This window comes from Lethenteron reissneri, chromosome 30 (genome assembly GCF_015708825.2).
Source record: "Lethenteron reissneri isolate LAM-NWPU_2019-01 chromosome 30, ASM1570882v1, whole genome shotgun sequence".
In the NCBI taxonomy this organism is placed as follows: Eukaryota; Metazoa; Chordata; class Hyperoartia; order Petromyzontiformes; family Petromyzontidae; genus Lethenteron; species Lethenteron reissneri.
The window spans coordinates 12,787,141-12,806,057 of NC_083808.1; the positions used below are offsets into that span (position 1 = coordinate 12,787,141).

At 48.0% G+C, this 18,917-nt stretch overlaps 1 protein-coding gene across 3 annotated transcripts in view; it reads left to right on the forward strand.

The window, feature by feature from the left end:
* LTA4H (leukotriene A4 hydrolase) overlaps positions 1–18,917 on the forward strand; it is a 129,664-nt gene that overhangs the window by 66,637 nt on the left and 44,110 nt on the right. For all 3 annotated transcript variants that reach the window (XM_061563076.1, XM_061563077.1, XM_061563078.1), the window contains 5 exons: positions 3,196–3,248; positions 13,204–13,276; positions 15,860–16,000; positions 17,667–17,690; positions 18,239–18,309. In XM_061563076.1, the coding sequence (XP_061419060.1) occupies positions 3,196–3,248; positions 13,204–13,276; positions 15,860–16,000; positions 17,667–17,690; positions 18,239–18,309 (362 nt within the window). The remainder of the gene's footprint in view (positions 1–3,195; positions 3,249–13,203; positions 13,277–15,859; positions 16,001–17,666; positions 17,691–18,238; positions 18,310–18,917) is intronic.

Sequence of the window (18,917 nt, forward strand, 5' to 3'; positions counted from 1 at the left end):
AAGCTATTCACCAACGAACATATTCTTAAGCTCTTCTTTTGTTACAATCTCGTTACAGTCGTAAATTGGCAATAAATTGGCAATGCGTTTGGCCTTTTTTTAAGGGCTGGAGGTTCACACGCTTAAGTCCACTGGTGGAGCCCCTACCCCAGTAGCGAGAATTGCAAATCTCGATTTGCAAGTGCACTAAGTAGTACTCAATTTATTTGCCCCAGAGTCATCATACATCACCAACGAGTGGGACGGACTATGCCCTAAGCACATATGTAACTTCTCTTGCAAGAAACCGTGGTGGTTTGTTTGGTTATATGTTTTTCCCCCAAGTAAAGTATCCTAAAATGAATCCCTCGATAAACTTGAATGAATGCTTAGATGTATGCTGCTCAATCACCGCAACATTGGAATTTAGCATTTCAGTTAATGGTACCCATTTTTTTTTCAACTGAACACGTGCTAACTTGCATTGTATTTCAACAATGTGTTGAGTTTGAAAAACAGCTTTCCTGCAGGGACTGGCTCATGGCTATTATCCAGGTTTAAATAAAAAAAAAACACAGCCCTGCTAAACGTCTTCGCACGTTTTGTCCTGGGCAACAAACGGACTATTTCATTTCTCAAATGCTGACAAGTGTTGCCTCCGGCCTTCCTATAATGACCCGAGTTGACCACAACTCTGAGCTGTTTTGAGTGTCGTTTCTGCAATAGGTAGCACTTTCTCTCTCCTCCTTTAATTACCGTGCGTTTTGCAATTAAATATTTTAACTAGGACTAGCAACCCACACGTCCTTTGGACGGTGACCATCCATCTATCCCTCACTCCCAGCCAGCAAAACTATTCTTATACAGAGCCCTGCCTCTCTCCACATTTGTCTTGCCTTCTCTCGACTGTATATCACATTGCATCTCGATTTCTCACTTTGTTCCTGTCCCGCTCACATCCCTCCAGTGTATCTCACTCTACTTCCCTCCCCCGCTATCTCTCTCCACATTTTCTCTCTCTTTTCTCACCTCTCACATTCACTCTGCTTATTGCCAACTCTCCCCTTTGCCATCTCAGGCTCTCTTGCCTCTCCCTAATCCTCCCTGCCGTTGCCTGTCACGTTCCCTCATTTCTGTTTTGCTCTCTTTCCTATCACCCTCTCCCCACACCCTCTCTCCTCTCCGTTCCTCTCCACCTCTTCTTCCCTCCCCTATCTCCCTTCTCCTGCGGTGCCGGGATGTTAACTACCTCGCCTGGTATGCAGGACGTCGTGCGTTCGATCCCGACTCCAGCACCTGTTGTATATTTGGAGTTTACATGTTCTCTCTCCCTGTGGTCGCATAGATTTATTTCCCTCGTTTAAAATCAACGTGCATTCAGAGTATTTGGCTGCTATAAATATCCACATGATAAGCCACTTCGTTGAGCTATCATTTGTGGCCAGGTCGCTTCTGAAAAAGAGTTATATAGCTGAAGTGGGCCTTATGTCGTAAAATAAAAAATATAGATTTCGTTGACTTTTTCGTTTTAGTTTCTAGTTTTAGTTTCGTTGAAATACTTTCCTCACATCCCTCTATCTCCTCTATCATGTTTGCGGAGGATACACGGCTGGGGTGGAGTGTGGGTGCAAGGGGCATTCAAAACAATCCGGCCAGGCATCAGCCACGCATCGGGCCAGGCAGCCACGAATCCAGCCAGCAAAACTTTTTTGTTCGAACATAGTATGACATGCCTGCGATGAAGCTCCACGACCAGTTGTTGTTCCCCTTGCAATTGTTTGTAATGCACCACTGCTGTCGACGAGGACCACAATGTTAATGGGCTGTATCCTGTCACTACCTAAACATTATACGATTCAGGCTCACACTTTGTGTGACTCGGGCTTTCGCTACCCCCGCACGGGGCGGGAAGCGAGGAGTGAAATCACCGCCCTCACGCGAACGTGGATTTTATGGCTGTGTAACCGCATCGCCCGCGCAAGAAACGAGTCCACCCGGCTCGCATCTTTCGTATTTATCATGTCCAGGTGATTAGCGAATAATTTACTGTACAGTTCTGTACTTTATTAAACATGTATGTACATTTATAAACGTTTTATATACACTCGTATAGTAATATAGTAGTATATAGTAGTGGTATATGGTAGTCGTATATAGTAGTAGTGTATAGGAGACGTCACGGCATTACACACCGCTGCTCCTGACGCGGTTCTTTGGCTCGGCCACCTGAGTGTGAAATTGTCGTTGTAGCTGTGTCGTCTACACGAGCAGTACGAACGAAAAATATTTATTGCATCTCGGATATGAATAGATTGTTTTCATTTCGATGTAAAGCTTTCGTGATTGCAGGAATTCATATTCTTGGATCTTTCGGTAAAGTTACGTAGAAGGGAATTATAAATTAATACAAATAAAACAATACAATTCTCACGAACTTTCGGCCACAACTCAAGCAGCCGTCCTGCTGCTTGTTATGACCGAAACGTCGTGAGAATTGTATTGTTTTATTTTTATTATTTTATTATTTCCCTTCTACGTGACTTTACCGAAAGATCCAAGAATAAGATTGTTTTCAATTACAAAAAAACGATATCACTGTAAAATGTCAGTCACTCTGAGAAGGAGTGTTTATAACTTTATAAACGAGACTCGGGTTACAGCAGTAGCTGTTGTTGGTTCTCGCGTAGACCCTTGAGACGCACAGGCACGGAACGTCACCCTGCGATGGGAGGGTGGCCGTGTCTCCCTGTCGGTAAACGGAACAAAATCGGTGTCGCCACGCTCAAGCGGCCACCGCTGTCGGTCGCCTCGAGCCACTGGTGGAAATTCCACATTCGTACAGTAGAGGGACGAGTCTCTGGACGGTCGCCATTGACTGCCCACACTATAGTACAGTACAAATGTCATGATGATGATGACGAAATGGTGGGCTTGAGACAACACCAAACCAAGAGTTGAAGTTTGCCACCATCTGCCTGCACAGTGTCACCCAGATAGATAGTTTACTTCGAGATATACCACAATTGGGGACGATTAATTTACATGAATTAGGTGTGTTCATAATATCATTTAAGTCGTGACCACGTTCGCGAGTCAAAAGGTCACGTCACTACAGAGTGTGGTTTCTGCCACGATTTCACCTTTGCCATCGGAACGCGGTCGTGCTTGGTGTGCTGCTTCTGCCGTGTTAACACGCACTCTGTGTTGTGCTCGCAGGTGCAGATACCCAGTTACCTCATTGCCCTGGTGGTCGGAGCCTTGGAGAGCAGGTACTCACCAACCAGTGCGCAGCTGATCATCAGCATCATCCATTCCACAAAGCAGAGTCCAATAAGATTGCAGCAATCCCTCACCAACCGCAGGGGTTAGGTTCCTGGGAAATGCCGCGGTAGGCAAATCCGCGGTTGGTGCGGTACAGGGAGGGGCCTTTGGGAAATAGGAGGTTCGGGGAACCACGGTTGCGGTCAGACGTATCATCGCATAACTTAGTTGTCTGTTTCTTCACTAAACAGTACATTACACAATCACATAATAAAACACATAAACAAACATTACGTTCACTTTACATACCTTTTAATATTGAGGGTAGAAGTCAATGATTATCAAAATGTGCTCTGGGAATGCTGCGGCGGTGTCATGGGGAGCGCACTGGGCTTGCGAAACTCGTGCGCCGATTGTTCGTTCTCCGAGAATCCCCGGTCAATCGGCAGGTCGCGTGTGGTGGGGTGAAGTGTGCGTGCTGCTGCCTCTTCCAAGAAGTCTGGCCAACGTGAAAGAGTAAGGTTAACACCCTCTAGGTGTGCTATGTGTGTATGTTCAACTTCTTTTGCGTCGTACGTAGCCTACGTAGCCAAACGAGCATTAGTGGGGAAAATACAAAAAGCAGTTCTAAAGTAACGAGTTTTCAATCGAGATCATTTAAAAGTGGACAGCTCCAGTGGCTTCCTAATATCGGAAGGAAGAGCGTTCCAGACGGCCGCAGAAGCGCATCTGAAAGCGCGCGATGCGGTGACCGTCTTTGTTCGATGGCGAGCCAAAAGCCACTGCGAGGATGAGCGGAGTTCGCGTGGTGATGGTTTATGCGGCAGTTGGAAGAACATAGACATTCAACGGAGGTGCCTAAATTGAACGGTGCTTTTGATTTCTGGAGCAGTAATCCCAGCAACCACCGTCTCTGCCAAGTCTGCTCAGCCGTGGCAATCGGTGATTTAAAGACCGGACTGACATTTTTTTTTTTCTTCGGACTGTGCTATGAACCTGCTGGCCTGAGTTTGATTCCCTGTCACGGCCAGAATTGGCGCTGAGTGATATCTAAACCGGTCCTGGCCTCTCCACATTTTACAAACTCGCATGAACCAGCGAAGTGAAGTATGGCCAAACAACCCCCGTGACCGGCACGGTGTGGAAATACATCCGACCAGCAGTGCATTGACAAAGGGCAGTCAATGGAAGAACGAAGATTAATGTGTTCTTTTTTACTTAATCAATTTGTCCGGCACGTCAGTTGCAGCGTGTAGCGACATGCAGCTTTTTTCACAACCGATAATTATCGAGCCGACGCCTTCGCAGGCTGCCTTTCAAGCACTGCCGCAGAGAACGTGCCCGGCTGCCAAAGCATCTCGCTTGACCTGCCTTATGGGCAGCAGCTGCTTCAAACCAGTGGCCATTGTGCTCCCCGTGAAGTAAGCCCCCCCCCCCCCCCCCCACGTTGTTCGCACTCTCAGGCCTCCCGAACGTGAGGATGCACGCAGGCTGAACTTGCAGCGGCGATTGGAAGTTTTTTACAGTGCCACAGACGGCCAGCTGTACTTACGACCGGCTCACTATGCCCATTGCCACAGTGGGATGGTTTTACTATTTTTCTCCTTGTCCTTTGAATTGTGTGTGTTTTTTACGTGGATTGTGATCATATTGTCCCCACAAGCATTTTGTTGGCCACAATTACCGCAACCAAAATCGGTTTCTCTATACCCACGCTGGAACAAGCGATTGACCCCTGTCTTGTGCCATTCCCATCATCCTTTGTGCAAAATTCCACACAATAAGGAAGAGGAGGATGTGACAGATGGGGACGTGCGTTGTATGTGTGTACATATATGTGTGTGTGGCCTCAAGATGCACATGCCCTGGTGGTCCCCCTCTTTAAGAAGGGGGACCGCACAGACTGTAACAACTACAGGGGCATCTCACTCCTCAGTGTGCCGGTAAAGGTCCTGGCAAGGATTATTCAACATCGCCTTGCTAGGCACACTGAGGAGAGACTTGCGGAGTCCCAAGGCGGTTTCAGGAAAGGGCGGTCCTGTACAGATGCCATATTTTTTGTCCGTCAAGACCTGCATCTCTGATTTATTGACCTGGTCAAGGCCTATGATACCATCAGTAGGCCTGGGCTCTGGGTTGTTCTTCGTGCTTTCGGAGTTCCTGACCCTCTGCTCACGATCATTAAGGACCTTCATGATGGTAAGCTGGCCCAGGTAAAACTACGTGGCCGGAAGTCGGAGCCATTTCCTGTTCACCTTGGGGTGCGACAGGGATGTCCTCTGGCTCCCACATTATTTAACATATATTTCGACCACGTAGTTAGTGAAGCCTTCAATAGCGGTACCTGAGGAATTTCCATCTGGCACAGATACAATGGGATGCTGATCGATGCCTGGGTGTGGTCAAGGGATGGCCCCCTATTGCTCAACCATGTTATGCATGCCGATGATCTGGTAATTGCTTCTCACTCAGAGGAGGAGTTGGAGGCGCTGCTGCTGAACCTGGAGCTTTCCACTAAGAGGTGGGGATTTACCATCAGCCCCACCAAAGCGAAGCACCTGCCTGGGTATTTTGTACCATCGGACACTCCACCCCCACAACTCCCAATTGGTGATAGGGCACTTGTGGAGAGTTGTGAAGAGTTTCCCATACCTGGGCAGTGTGCTCATGACCGGCTCCGGTTTAACAGCAGAGGTCTCACTCCGAATCAGTCGAGCGGCATTATCTTTTCATCGGTTGCGTAACGCTGTGTGGAAGCTACCTGGTCTGTCGCTCTGCACGAAGATTCAGGTCTTCTCGGTCATTCCGTCCCTTTTCTACGCTTGCTAAATGTGGACCCCCCTAATGGAGCATCTTCACCGGTTAGAAACATTTAGACTGGCCTGCCTACGATCCATCCTGGGTTTAACCAGGCTGGATTGTGTGAGGAGCTCAAAAATTATTGAAAGATCTGGACAAAGTCCCATCGGTGAGCTCCTCCGGCAGGCAAGGCTGCGTTGGCTGGGTCATGTAGCCTGCATGCCCAGCCACCGCATGCCTTAACATATTTTGTTCGGCCGGATCGAGGGGGCTAAACGGGCACGGCACGGGCTAGAGAAGAGTTGGAGTGATGTGGTACAGGAGGACGTGGTGCTGAGTGGACTTGCCGATGACTGGTACCAGCGGTGTCAAGATTGGCCTCTGTGGAGGAGGCTTGTGAAGGACGCTACTGGGCAGTTGGAGGCAGTCGCCCTCCAACAACAACGGAGGGCGGAGGAGCGACGCTCATAACAACGAGCGGAGCGCCGGGTGGCTAAAGCACAGCAAGTTGGCACAGTAGGGGGCACAGGTGGTGCATCAGCCAGTCATCTCGGTCATCTCAGTCAGTCGACCCGTGGCACCTGGGTCTGCCCCGTGACCTCCTGCCAGCGGGCGTTCGACACTTCACGTGGCCTCAAGGTGCACATGGCCTGGCACAAGGGTCGTAGTGACGTCACCGCCACTTAGTGGCGAATGGCGGTTGTTGTTGTTGTTGTTTTGTACGTTTATGTACGTGGAGCGGTCGTGCAATGATTAGTGCGCCGCGCTACAAACCCGGTGACCCGAGTTTGATTCCCGCTCACGGCCAACACCAGTGACGATAATTATCTGAACCGGTCCTGGGCCTAAAGCCACATGTGGTGATACTGCACGAGTGGACCATGGAGGTCAAATGTTGAATTTGCAACATCAGCAGGATATGAAAGCAGGAAGGATGCCATGCTGAGTTGTGGTGTCATTTAATTGGCATTGGTGGTTAGGCCTGCCGGAGCTTATAGTTACTGTGGATTGCAAGTTTCGGACCCATGCGGTGAGTGAGTCCCACAGTTTACAGTCAAAGTCAAGTCAACAAATCTCCTTGCTGCAATGAGCATGAAACAGTTGCTCATCCCCCTTGCCATCATAGAGCCAGTGGTGGAAACTCCACAGTCCTATAATATTGCCTATTTTCAATGGTCAACAGAAATACTCAGTTGTTATACCCAAAGGGACGATGGGTCCAGTTAGCATCTGACCTACCGGGTCTGCTCATTCATTGCCGCCCTGCTTGATAGAGCACGTGTCTGAGTGGTTCCCTTTGGAGCACACATTGAGGGGAGCGCTCATCTCAGTTCGTGGTCCTGACCCAGCGAAAGCAATCGCACATTTCCATTGCAAGGGGCCAGTCTGTCCACGAGGCTTCGACCGTATATTTGTGACGAAGCGGTATCTACTTTAGCAACTCCCGGAAGGGATCGTGGGGCCCGGGTCGACCCTCTTGACCACTATTTGAACGTCCAAATTTCCAATGTTTTTCTTAAATCAGCATTGGAGGAAGGTGTCTATGGTTGCTTGTCCGGCACCGTTCCGAGCTCAAATCCAACTTGAAACCCAACCATAATTACACTTGACCCGACCCCGGCGCGGCTGTTAAACAGATGCACGTGTGCAATAGAACCCCTCCTTTGTCCTCTGCGCTTGGCCTGCAGTCGCGAACGATGTGATGTTACCATCAATTTATGTCCGTGGCAGTTTGTTGGAGCATCGTCGCCTCCGTCGGATGAACTGTTGACCGGTTTAACGCGGCGCGGCGCTCGGCTTATTAGTTGATGGATCTGTAACAACGTGGTGATTTTGTACATTCGCTCTGCATGGCTGAAAACACGGTAATGTTTTTAATTTGCCTTGTCATGTGTTGCAACGGGGGTGATCTGGCACTCAGCTTTGTGCTTATTGTCCACAAACCTTTTTGCGGACTAAATTATTTGATCGTACTTCTTCATTTTGTTGGACTTTCGAGTGTAGTCGTTGATATTGTTATTATCATCTTTCTATTTCACTTGGATTTTCTCTATAATAGTGAGTGTAGTATTATGTTTATGCGCAGCGCTTTGAGATACTTCAATACATAAGGCGTCTTTATAAAATAGAGGTTGCTATTATTAAGTTGAACTTATTTTGCACCGTATGTAGCCAACCGTGCTAATCGGGCGGTGCGGGGGAAGGACAACAAACGAAATACAAAAATCAGTTCTAAAATAAATTCGTTTTCAATCTGGATTCATGATGTCACGTGTCCCGCCAGCGACACACTCGTTTTAGTATGGTGGCCACTCGTGGATCACACTTAAAAGTCCCGGTATAATGATTGTGTTTGCTTTATTAAATTACATTTTGTTCCTTTATTCTCGTTCGTAAAAAAATATCGAGCAATACCCCAATTTACGTCTCCCCCTTAATGTCGTTTTGCAAAAACATCGTTAATTTATTACCACCATTACCACCCTATTTGTCTCGCCTCAGCCCACGCTTACGTCGCTGACAGCATCGTCCGTCCTTTCTCATTATCCATCGCTTCTCAGCCTTCACTTCTACCTACCGTGTACACCAAGTACTTTGCGCCTCGCATAAATACATGCACTTTGGAGTACAATATATTATTTACGTACGCACGGCACACGAGGGGGTGATGTTTACACACTGCACCAGGTACTCTTTTGAGGCTGAGGCGACCTCGGGAAGGCCCACCGGTTCAGATAATCGTCACCAGTGTTGGCCGTGAGCAGGAATCGAACTCGGGTCGCCGGGTTCGTAAAAAAGCACGCTAACTGCTACACTTCCGCCCGAACACACACGCATACTTGCACGCACTCAGAGTCAAATGCACGAACACTCGCGCACACAAATTGGCACTGGTGGATAACGTGCACGCGCCGAAAGCACCTTGCCATCATGTATGTTCACATCACCATGAGACGGACACGCACGCACACGTGCCACACCGCGAGGACACAACCACGCCAGAGCAAGAACGTGAGGCACGCTACAGGTGAAGTATGGGAATTGACGGCAGGAACTTCTTGACGGGAACACACTTTTTATTAAATCTTTACGTGTCAAAATACAACGCGTAGTCTCCTTTCTTCCGATTTCACACTCCACTACTCTCGTGTAAACTCTAGGCCTCTGGCTACACACAATACCCTTCACTCGTGTAGACCCTACGCCTCTGGCTACACAATACACTCGACTCGTGTAGACCCTATGTCCCTGGCTACACACACTGCATTCGGCTCGTGTAGACCTTACGCCTATGGCTACACACACTACACTCGCCTCTGGGTTACACAGAGTCCCGGTCCCGTTAGGACAGCGGGACTAGGTACTGCAGGGCCCTAGGTCTTCATCCCCGTCTTCATTCTTCGCTGGTTACACACTGCCCTCACGCCTGTGTGCATCCCCTTTTATAGCCCCTGCTCACGAGAGGCGGAGCTGATGCGTACTTCAACGTGAGCATCGCTCCTTAATGAACCAATCACGACGCACTCTCTCTACGATCCGTTTTCCCCAGCGCGTGTTAACACTCCTCCACCAATCACACCGCGCTGCCACCCGATCACTCCCTCTCAGCACGTCACCGGTCCACAGCCAATCAGTACCCCGTAACCCACGACCCCGCGCTGACCCCTGATCCTCCACCGTCAGCGCACGTCACCACCTACACAGCCAATCATTACGCGCTGGCATACGATCTCTAATCCCAGCGCGTATCACCTCTACATCGGCACAGTCACACCCCACCTAAGATACGTAAGCGGGGGCTGTCCGTGCAGGACGCGCGTCGCTACGGGCGGCGGGCACCGATGGTACAAGAATAATGACGGGAGCGTCTGAGCACAGTGCTGCCACAGGAGATGGAGCGATGAAATTAGCTCGTGTTTTGCAGGTGCTGAAGGTGGATTGTTAACATCGTAAATTCGTGACGGTGATGGATTTTGGGAGGCTTTCGTCCAGCCATATACATTGATCATCACTGCTGCACATTGACTCAGCCCATCACTCAAGTGGGGTCTATCAATGAATACCATTTTGTTGTAGGTCATGGACATTAAATAATGGGGCACTACTGTGGCGAAATGTTAACTACCTCGCATGGTGTGCAGGACGTCGTAGGTTCGATCCCGACCCATGACGCCTGCTGTATATTTGGAGTTTGCATGTTCTCCCCATGGTTGCATGGATTTTTCTCCAGATCCCTCCACATTCATAGCTATGCGTTTAAAGTATTTAGCTGCTATAAATTTACGCGCGACAAGCCACTTCGTTGAGCTATCAATTGTGGCCAAGGTGACTTCGGAAAAAGAGCCATACAGTTGAGTGGACCTTACCTGGTAAAATAAAAAGTTTAGTTGAGTTTAATTACGTGGATAGACTCCGTCATGGGAATGTGGAATTGGCAGTGTTTGCACGGGGCCACTAAGGTACATTAATGCCGTGTGGCGGACTCGAGGGTTGGTGGACCGCACCGAATCTGCCTTGTGGGCGTCGAGGAGACCGCCATACACTGGTTTGCCAGGAGAAGGCGGCACAGCAAATGTGAGTTCCACCTGTTCTTTCCAGGTGCTCCGTTTCCTCACACATGTAAACACTCTTTGTTCGATTAACACCTTAATATATAGAGGACTGCAGAGCTTGGTGGGGGGGGGGGGGGAGATTTTGGCTGCGCATCACCAGCTGGCTGCTGCCTTCACATTCGTCAGCAGTTCCTCGCGCTTCTGGCTCTGAGTCATTCTCTTTCATGAAGAACGAGAACATGCTGTGTGGTGCATTCCAAGTAGAAGTCATTGTGAAATGATGATGACGATGATTATTATAATTGTATACCATTGGGCCTGATTCACATGTGACATATGCCCCGTTGATCCCATTATTGTCGAAAACATTACAAAGTCTCCATCAACAGCACTGGGGCAAATTGCCAAGGTGATGTTTCGTAGGCATTGCCACGTGATGTTGATGTGGTCATTTGACTCTTTACACAAGCATCAAGGAATTTGGCAAAGATCAGCACCCTTGTGAAAAAAACTGTTGTTTTGATCTATGGCCTGCACTGCACTGCGAGTCGTTCGCGTGGCTGCTCACCTGGATTAAATAAAAAAAGATCTTTCCGCTGAAAATGGAACGTTTTACTTTTATCTAGAGAGATAATGGAGGTGTTTTGGGTGACGGAGCAGCAGCAGGGCAAGATTTTAAGTTGAAATCTTGGTGACGGTTAATTTAGCCGATCAAACGCGAAGGCCATTAAATACCTACGCACATGGAGGGCAATGAGCGCTGGAAATTGGCACAGGCAACACCTTCCCGATGAGCAGCTCTGGCAACTTGTACAGCAATGGCAACTTGTACAGCACTGGTATTAAGTGGCGGGGTTCAGTCAAGCCAGTTAAGAGTTTTATGAAAATAATTGACAGTTGCGGAGGACAGTCCCCAAGGCCTAACTGCGTACGACAATATTATTCCAGCTATTTTTACAATCCAAGTATTATTTTACGTGTTTTCAAATGCCTGGATGCGTATCCCCCTGCAACGCCTCAGGTTTTCTCCAGGCATTTTTTCCCTCGTGCAAACACGTCTTTGAGTTGTGCGCCTTTTGGCGTCTTCTGGTCCAACCCATGTGAGACTAGGCTCTAAGGAAAGCTGTCTCGGGTGTGGACCAATCAACTTCAAGGACAGTGCACATTATCAGAGTTATGTCTTTTGTTTGTATTTATGACTGCAGGTATTGCGGTCTATGCAAACATGACTCCTTGTAAAAAGGTGTCAGTTTTGTTGCCAGATATAAGGGTAAAGAACCAATTATCATATTTTTACTGGCAAATGAGGTCCCCATAGCTAGCATTTGGTTTTGTTATCGATGTTGCCGTCCAAACATTCCCGCGTTTTATAGCAGGCACTGTGCTTAACACTATGAGACATCTCCTTTACCAGTGGCAAAATATAGTAATAGGTTTTTACCCTTTCCACTGGTACAAAACTGACACCTTTATACAAGGCATCATGTTTGCAATAACCACAACACAAGGGTCATCTGGTCCAACACCAATGGAGACTAGGCTCTAAGAAAAGCTGTCTCGGGTGTGGACCAATCAACTTCAAGGACAGTGCATATCATTATCAGAGTTGTTTCTTTCTGTTTGCATTTTGACTGCTTGTGTTGTGGTTTTTGCAAACATGATGCCTTGTATAAAGGTGTCAGTTTTGTACCAGTTGTACCAGTTGAAAGGGTAAAAACCTATACTGTGCTTAACCTCGGGACGTTTTTAACCCTCATAGACCCAATGCGCTGGGATGTAGGTCAGCAGAACGGAGGGGCCTCCCAGTTATGTGACTTGAATTAAAATCCCAGTCGAACTTCTTTCGGGACCGTACATAGTCAACCGCGGTTATCAGAGGTATGGGGACGCTAATCGTCGTCGGCAACCCGTGGGCGTTTGGAAAGATCAGCCATCAAGTCACACCAGTGGTTGTCCAATGTGAAGGCTCGTTCCGGCCACCGAGAGTGTGCAATGTCCACCGGGGCCAAATAGATTACTAATGGCGATTCCCTGGGTGAAATTCTTGGTCATGCACACAACAACATCAGTGGGATGGTATCAGAAACCTATTCTGGATCGACTCGGCCTCAATGGAGTAGCTGGTGCAGTGTGTAAGCATACGTAACTACCTGCCACCCTTCGTGGGCTCTCTACACCACTCAGGCCTACGTCCTATAGTGGATGTAAAATAGTGGTTGTTTTGCTTTGTTTGTGTGGGGAGAGATAGTGTAGCAGTTAGCGCGCTGCGCTACGAGCCTGGCGACCAGAGTTCGATTCCTGCTCACGGCCAACACCAGTGACGATTACACTGTGTAACAATTTTTTGTTCTTTTTTTTGTTCCTGGGTATTAAGTGTTATTAAATTATCTGAACCGGTCCTGGGCCTCCCCGAGGTCGACTCAGCCTCAAATGAGTACCTGGTTCGATGCCTCAAAATATCGCCACTGGGGAGACAAAGGTGGTTGAGTGTGGTGCTGGCCACCCACCCCCTTTGTGTACAGTGCCAGCCTTCATAGGTGTTCGCTCACAGCACTTGCCCCTACAGTCTGTTAAGGCCTGACGGGGGATCTTTGTCTTTTTGTGTTCACAGGGAAATAGGCCCAAGGAGCAAGGTGTGGTCTGAGAAGGAGTTTGTGGAGCAGGCTGCTTCGGAATTTTCTGAGGTACGTGCCATTTCATCAGCATTGGCCCCCGGTCACCAATGCTCACAGTGCCACGTCTCTGAGCAAAACCTTAACCATAGGCGACGTGCCGTGCACCTCAGTGTCTGCAACTGTTGATAGCATTCATGCAATCTAATCGCAACTGTTGATAGGAAATTAAAGAGTTTAGAGTTGCTTTGTTGAACCAGGCGAGCCCCCGAGAGATCAGGGGTAGAGTCTCGCTTGCAAGGGTGACCTGGGTCACCGACATGATGAGCTAACAAAAAGCACAGCAATGAAGCGAAAAAGAAACAGGGACAAAGCATTTGGTCACATGACAAGTGGAAAATACATTACACAAACAGACATCAATGTTAAATAACAAATTTCCTGTCACGCAAGTCAGCCTCGGATAGTTCGTAGTACAAATATAAATTAAATAACAGAAATATTAAATGGATATAGGGAGGTAGTAGGTAGCTGTGTGCATTTCGGAAGTGATTGTGAGAATGAAGGTATCTGACTCTGTTACCAGGCACGTTCTTTAATAGATTGTAGAAACTACGTTGAAGGAATAGTTAAGTCACCGTGAGTAAAAAAAAGACGTGGATTCTAGAAGCATAGATGGTGTGTGCATTCCTCTATCGGTCAGAGTTATACTTTTTTTAAATCTCGCAATAATCTTCTCAACTTTTTAATCCGATTAAATGTCGAGGATGCTTGATGGTTCATCTCGATTTCTTCGAGGCAACTTACAAATGCCGAAATATAATTTTGGAGAGGAGGGTGTAAATGGATCATGTGTGGATGCGAGAGCAGTGTGGAGCAGGGCAGGTCACCCTGACCCTCGTCGGAGTGGCAGCCAAGAGTTTGTGACCCAGGGGAAGATGGCGGGACGCTTGTATGAAGCAGATCTTGAGGTCTTGTGTACGCCACACGAGCTGTGAGATCTAGCAGCAGGAAGGAAGCGATACTGAGCTGGGGTAGTTTCAGTGACATTGCTGGTTTTTTACTTTTTGATTTCAAAGTAGCTGTCGATTGCACGTATTTATAATTAGATTGTTTTGGGTGTAATTTTTTATATTTACTGTAATCCTGGGCTTTCCTCAATGGTATTTCCTGAGTGTAATTCCTTAATGGAATTAAGGAAAGCCCATTTTCACGAACCACTAAAGAGATTCACCTAATTACACTTATCTTACCTGCCAATCACAACCAATCAACTCGAGTTATTAAACTGAATCACGTGCATGATTCTGCTGATGACGTCACGGCACCTACTGAAGAACCTGGGTCAGGAAGCTGTTGACGCGATGAGATCTACTGAGCTGCATTTCACGCGTGATGATGCTGGATGAAATCTCCCAACCAAACATTGGATACAATTGTCAAAGTTTTCAACATTCCTCTGATTTTCTGAAAAAAAATAATCAATTGCCACATTTGCCCATCACGTGACAACTTGATTTAATTGTCTCTGTCGGGTAGTGGAGCTTTACAGATTAAAAAATAAATGACATCATATATACGCGATGCAACACAAAATAAACTAATTATGAATGATGATATTGGTCGCGAGAGCCTGCATATAAAATGTAGATTACTAGTTGCAGAAAATGAAAACGTATATGGTCCCACAATTTAACGCCAAAGTCATGTCAGTGTGCCTCCTTGCTCTCGTGACGTTTTCGCTACATCGGCAGTGATGAACCTCCTCTGACTTCCACAGTGCGATGTCACTTGGCAAGACGTTGATACAGGGCTCATCGAAGCAGAGTACATTGTCGCATGTTTTAACCGTCACTTATCCGGGCCTGACCAATGAACTGCCTACACCAAGCGTAGTATTTGTGCCTGTCCACAAATGCGACCTTATCACACACGCGGTAACATGTTCTTGTTGTAACGTACAATCGCTTGTCTTTTTTCTAAAGCACAGTCGCGCATCGTCTCATGTTCAAAGCAGTTCGCATATCCGACCTTTAGCCGGGCGGTGGTGGCGCTCGCCTGCAATCCAGCGCTGTGGAGGCGAGGGTTGGTGGACCACACACAGATGTCATGAAAGTCACTTCCCGTGGGCGCTGAGCAGCCAGACCCCCTCCCCTGCCTTGTCAAGAAACTCACCTCGTTATTAGATGGAGTGTTTCTCCCTCACATTCGTCGGTTTTCAATGGCAGTTTCGGTTTCCTCCCGCATTGAATCACTCATTAGTCGGCCGTTAACACCTTAACACAAAGAGGGCCACAGAGCTCGGGCAGTTATTAGTGCCGGATCACCAGCTGCTGCTGCTGCTGCCTTCCCGCTTGTCCGTGGCTCCTCGTCGCACCTCAGCATCATTCCCCCTCCGGCGAGAAGCGAGTCGGCGAGTGAACGCTGTGCGTGCGGCAGCGCGTTTCACGAGCAGAAGTGTGTCGCTCGCGTATATCCGCTAAACGCCTCTGGCTAAACCCTGCGAGTCGGATACACGCCGCGCCGTCCCGCAAACGCGAGCCTCGGCAAAAAATGTGACGACCGCTGCCACGGGGCCGCACGTGCGGCCGACGGCCCGCTGGTGACGGGCCACCGCCTGTTCTCACGGAGGGCCGCCCCCGTCTGCGCCGTCAGACGGAGACGATGCTGACGACGGCGGAGGAGCTGGTGGGGCCGTACGTGTGGGGCCGCTACGACCTGCTCGTGCTGCCGCCCTCCTTCCCGTACGGCGGCATGGAGAACCCGTGCCTCACCTTCGTCACGCCCACCGTGCTGGTGAGCCCCCGGAGCACGCGGCTTGCGCGCTCACGATCGTAGGAATAATAATAGCAAGAGAGTACATTTGGTATTGGTGTCATTCGTATTGCGGCAAGGATATCATCACGAGGGAAGGCGCTGTGTTTGACGTGCACAGTCTGGGGTAGATTTGCAGTCGCAGGCAGCGTTGCTCTGCGCGATCCCAGTTTGCGGTGGAATTTTTTCCAAATTTGCAAAAAATTCAGACCGTAACGCCCGGCACACGATGGCCTACTCTCTTCCAAAGACGTCACGGAATCATTTTTGAACGTCCACGGTGGATTTTACGCATCTGCAGCAACGACCAGGGTGGCCTGCCGGGGTTCAAGCTGTGAACGTCTGCAATGAGCAGTGGGAATGCTACCCATGAGCCAGGTCATCGCCCTGCGTGTCACTGACCTTGCCTTACCCTCGCCTGCTGTTGGGAGGGAATTCCAAAGTCGCACTGGGTCAACATTTCCCAAGCTCTTACTGCTTTTCTCATTTCATTTGTACATTTAGAGTAGATTTTACTGATTTCAGCAGAAAGGGCCCAATGAACTGTTCGGCTGGGCGTCCTGCGACGGTCTGTATGTTCGTACGTTGAACTTCTTTCATACCGTACGTAGTCAACTTGGCTCATGGTAGGGGTGGAGCAAGGACAACAAACTAAACACTAACAGCAGGTGTACAGATGTTATAAGCACAGATCTTCGTTACAAGCGTGGTTACATAGGTCGTGATGACAACAGTAGGTATCAGTATGTGTTGCACATGCTACCAGTTGGAAACTAAAAAAACATTAACAGGACTACGGTAATAGCCCGGTTTACGTCGGGGATGCTTTCCTGAAAGGTGCCACGACGAATATCGAAACGACGTAAATCAAAGCGATCACAAAAACACCGTACGTAAATCCTGTTTTGTACTCTACAGTACATTTCTTTACAGGAGGCATAAAATAGTTTGTGTACAAGGTATGTGGAGGCGAAGGCTGAGAAGCGATGGATAACGAGAAAGGACGGACGATGCTGTCAGCGACGTAAGCGTGGGCTGAGGCGACACAAATCGGTGTTAATAAATTAACAATGTTTTTGCGAAACGACATTAAGGGGGAGACGAAAACTGGGGTATTACTCGATCTTCTTTTACGAACGAGAATAAAGGAACAAAATGTAATTTAATAAATCAAACACAATCATTATACCGGGACTTTTAAGTGTGATCCACGGGTGGCCACCATACTAAAACGAGTGTCGCTGGCGGAACACGTGACATCATGAGTCTAGATTTAAAACTAATTTATTTTAGAACTGATTTTTGTATTTAGTTTGTTGTCCTTCCCCCGGGCCTCCAATTAGCACGGTTGGCTATATACGGTGCGAAAGACGTTCAACATACATGCATACATTTCTTGTTATTACGATGGTGCTGAGGATTGATGACGATAATGATGCTGATTAATACATGTGAGGCTAATGTTTCATATATCTAATTTTAAATAGCTTCTGCACTGTGCATATAACGATGCAATATTTCGTAAGATAAGAAGTGATGATGTGTTCTTAGTGACATTATTCCATATGTCATTATCAGCCGATAATTCACATTTGTTTCAAATTAACGCTTCCAATAAATATTGTGTTTTTTTCGTTATTTCTTTTAGGCTGGAGATAAGTCGTTGGCTGGAGTAAGTCCCTACCTCGTTCAGTCACTCCTTTATGACAACATGCTGCATCTTACATACACTTGTTCCTTGTCTATTCGCAATCATAATGAAAGGGCCCTTGTTTGTAGTAGTGGCCCTATACAGCGTATCAGGACTTGGGCACCCCCTCATGTGCCGTGCCGACCTTCACAGCCACGATGGCGAGCTGCTAACTACCTCACCTGGTGTACAGGAGGTCGTCGGTTCGATCCCGACCCTGACGCCTATATATTTGGAGATTGCATGTTCTCTCTCGATGTAGTCGAATGTATTTTTCTCCGCGTCCTCCGGTTTTTCCCTCCACATTTAGAAACATGCGTTATAAGAGTATTTGGTTGCTATACATTTCCACATGATAAACCACTTCATTGTGTTATCAATTGTGGCCATGTCACTTCTGAAAAAGAGCTGCTCTATTTAGCTCAGTGGGCCTTACCTGGTAAAAAAAAAAAGATGCTTGCTAACAGCACTTGCCTGAACAGTCTGTCAAGGCTATATGGGTGATCTTTGTCTTTGTTTGTTTTGGTCAGGTGGTTGCCCATGAGATCTCTCACAGCTGGACTGGCAATCTGGTGACCAACAAAACTTGGGAGCATTTCTGGTACGTGTGTGTTTTTGCGCACGTGTCTTCCCGTGTGCCGTAGTAGGGGAGCGGTCGTGTAATGGTCATCGCACTGTGCTATTAACCCGGAGACCCGAGTTCGATTTCCCGCTCACGACCAATGACCTGTGGCATAAAATTGAACCGGTTTTGGACCTCCCCTAGGTTATCCGGTGTGGTTTGACCACCCATCCCCTCGTGTGCCATGCCGGCTTTCGTAGGTGCTCACAGTCTGTTAAAGGCTACATGGGTGATCTTCGTGCAGTATTGGTAGTCGGAGTGAGTAGTCGCATTATGCTTATTGTGCTGCATTACAATCACCACGACCTGGGTTTGTTTCCTGACCATACAAAACTTCCCAAGTCGACCCCACGCGGCACGAGCATCAGGCACGGTGTGTGAACATCCCCTCAGTCTGCTGTGCCGTCCTTAATCGGTGCTCGCTAACATCACTTCCCCTAACAATATAAAAATTTGCTGTTCACGAGCATCACCCGAACGTGTATCATCTTGCGAATAGCGAGGCAATGCGGTGTGTACAGCTAATTGGGGGGTTTTTATGTCTGTCCGAGTTTGAGTGTCTGTGTGTTTTTAATTTGGGGAGTGAT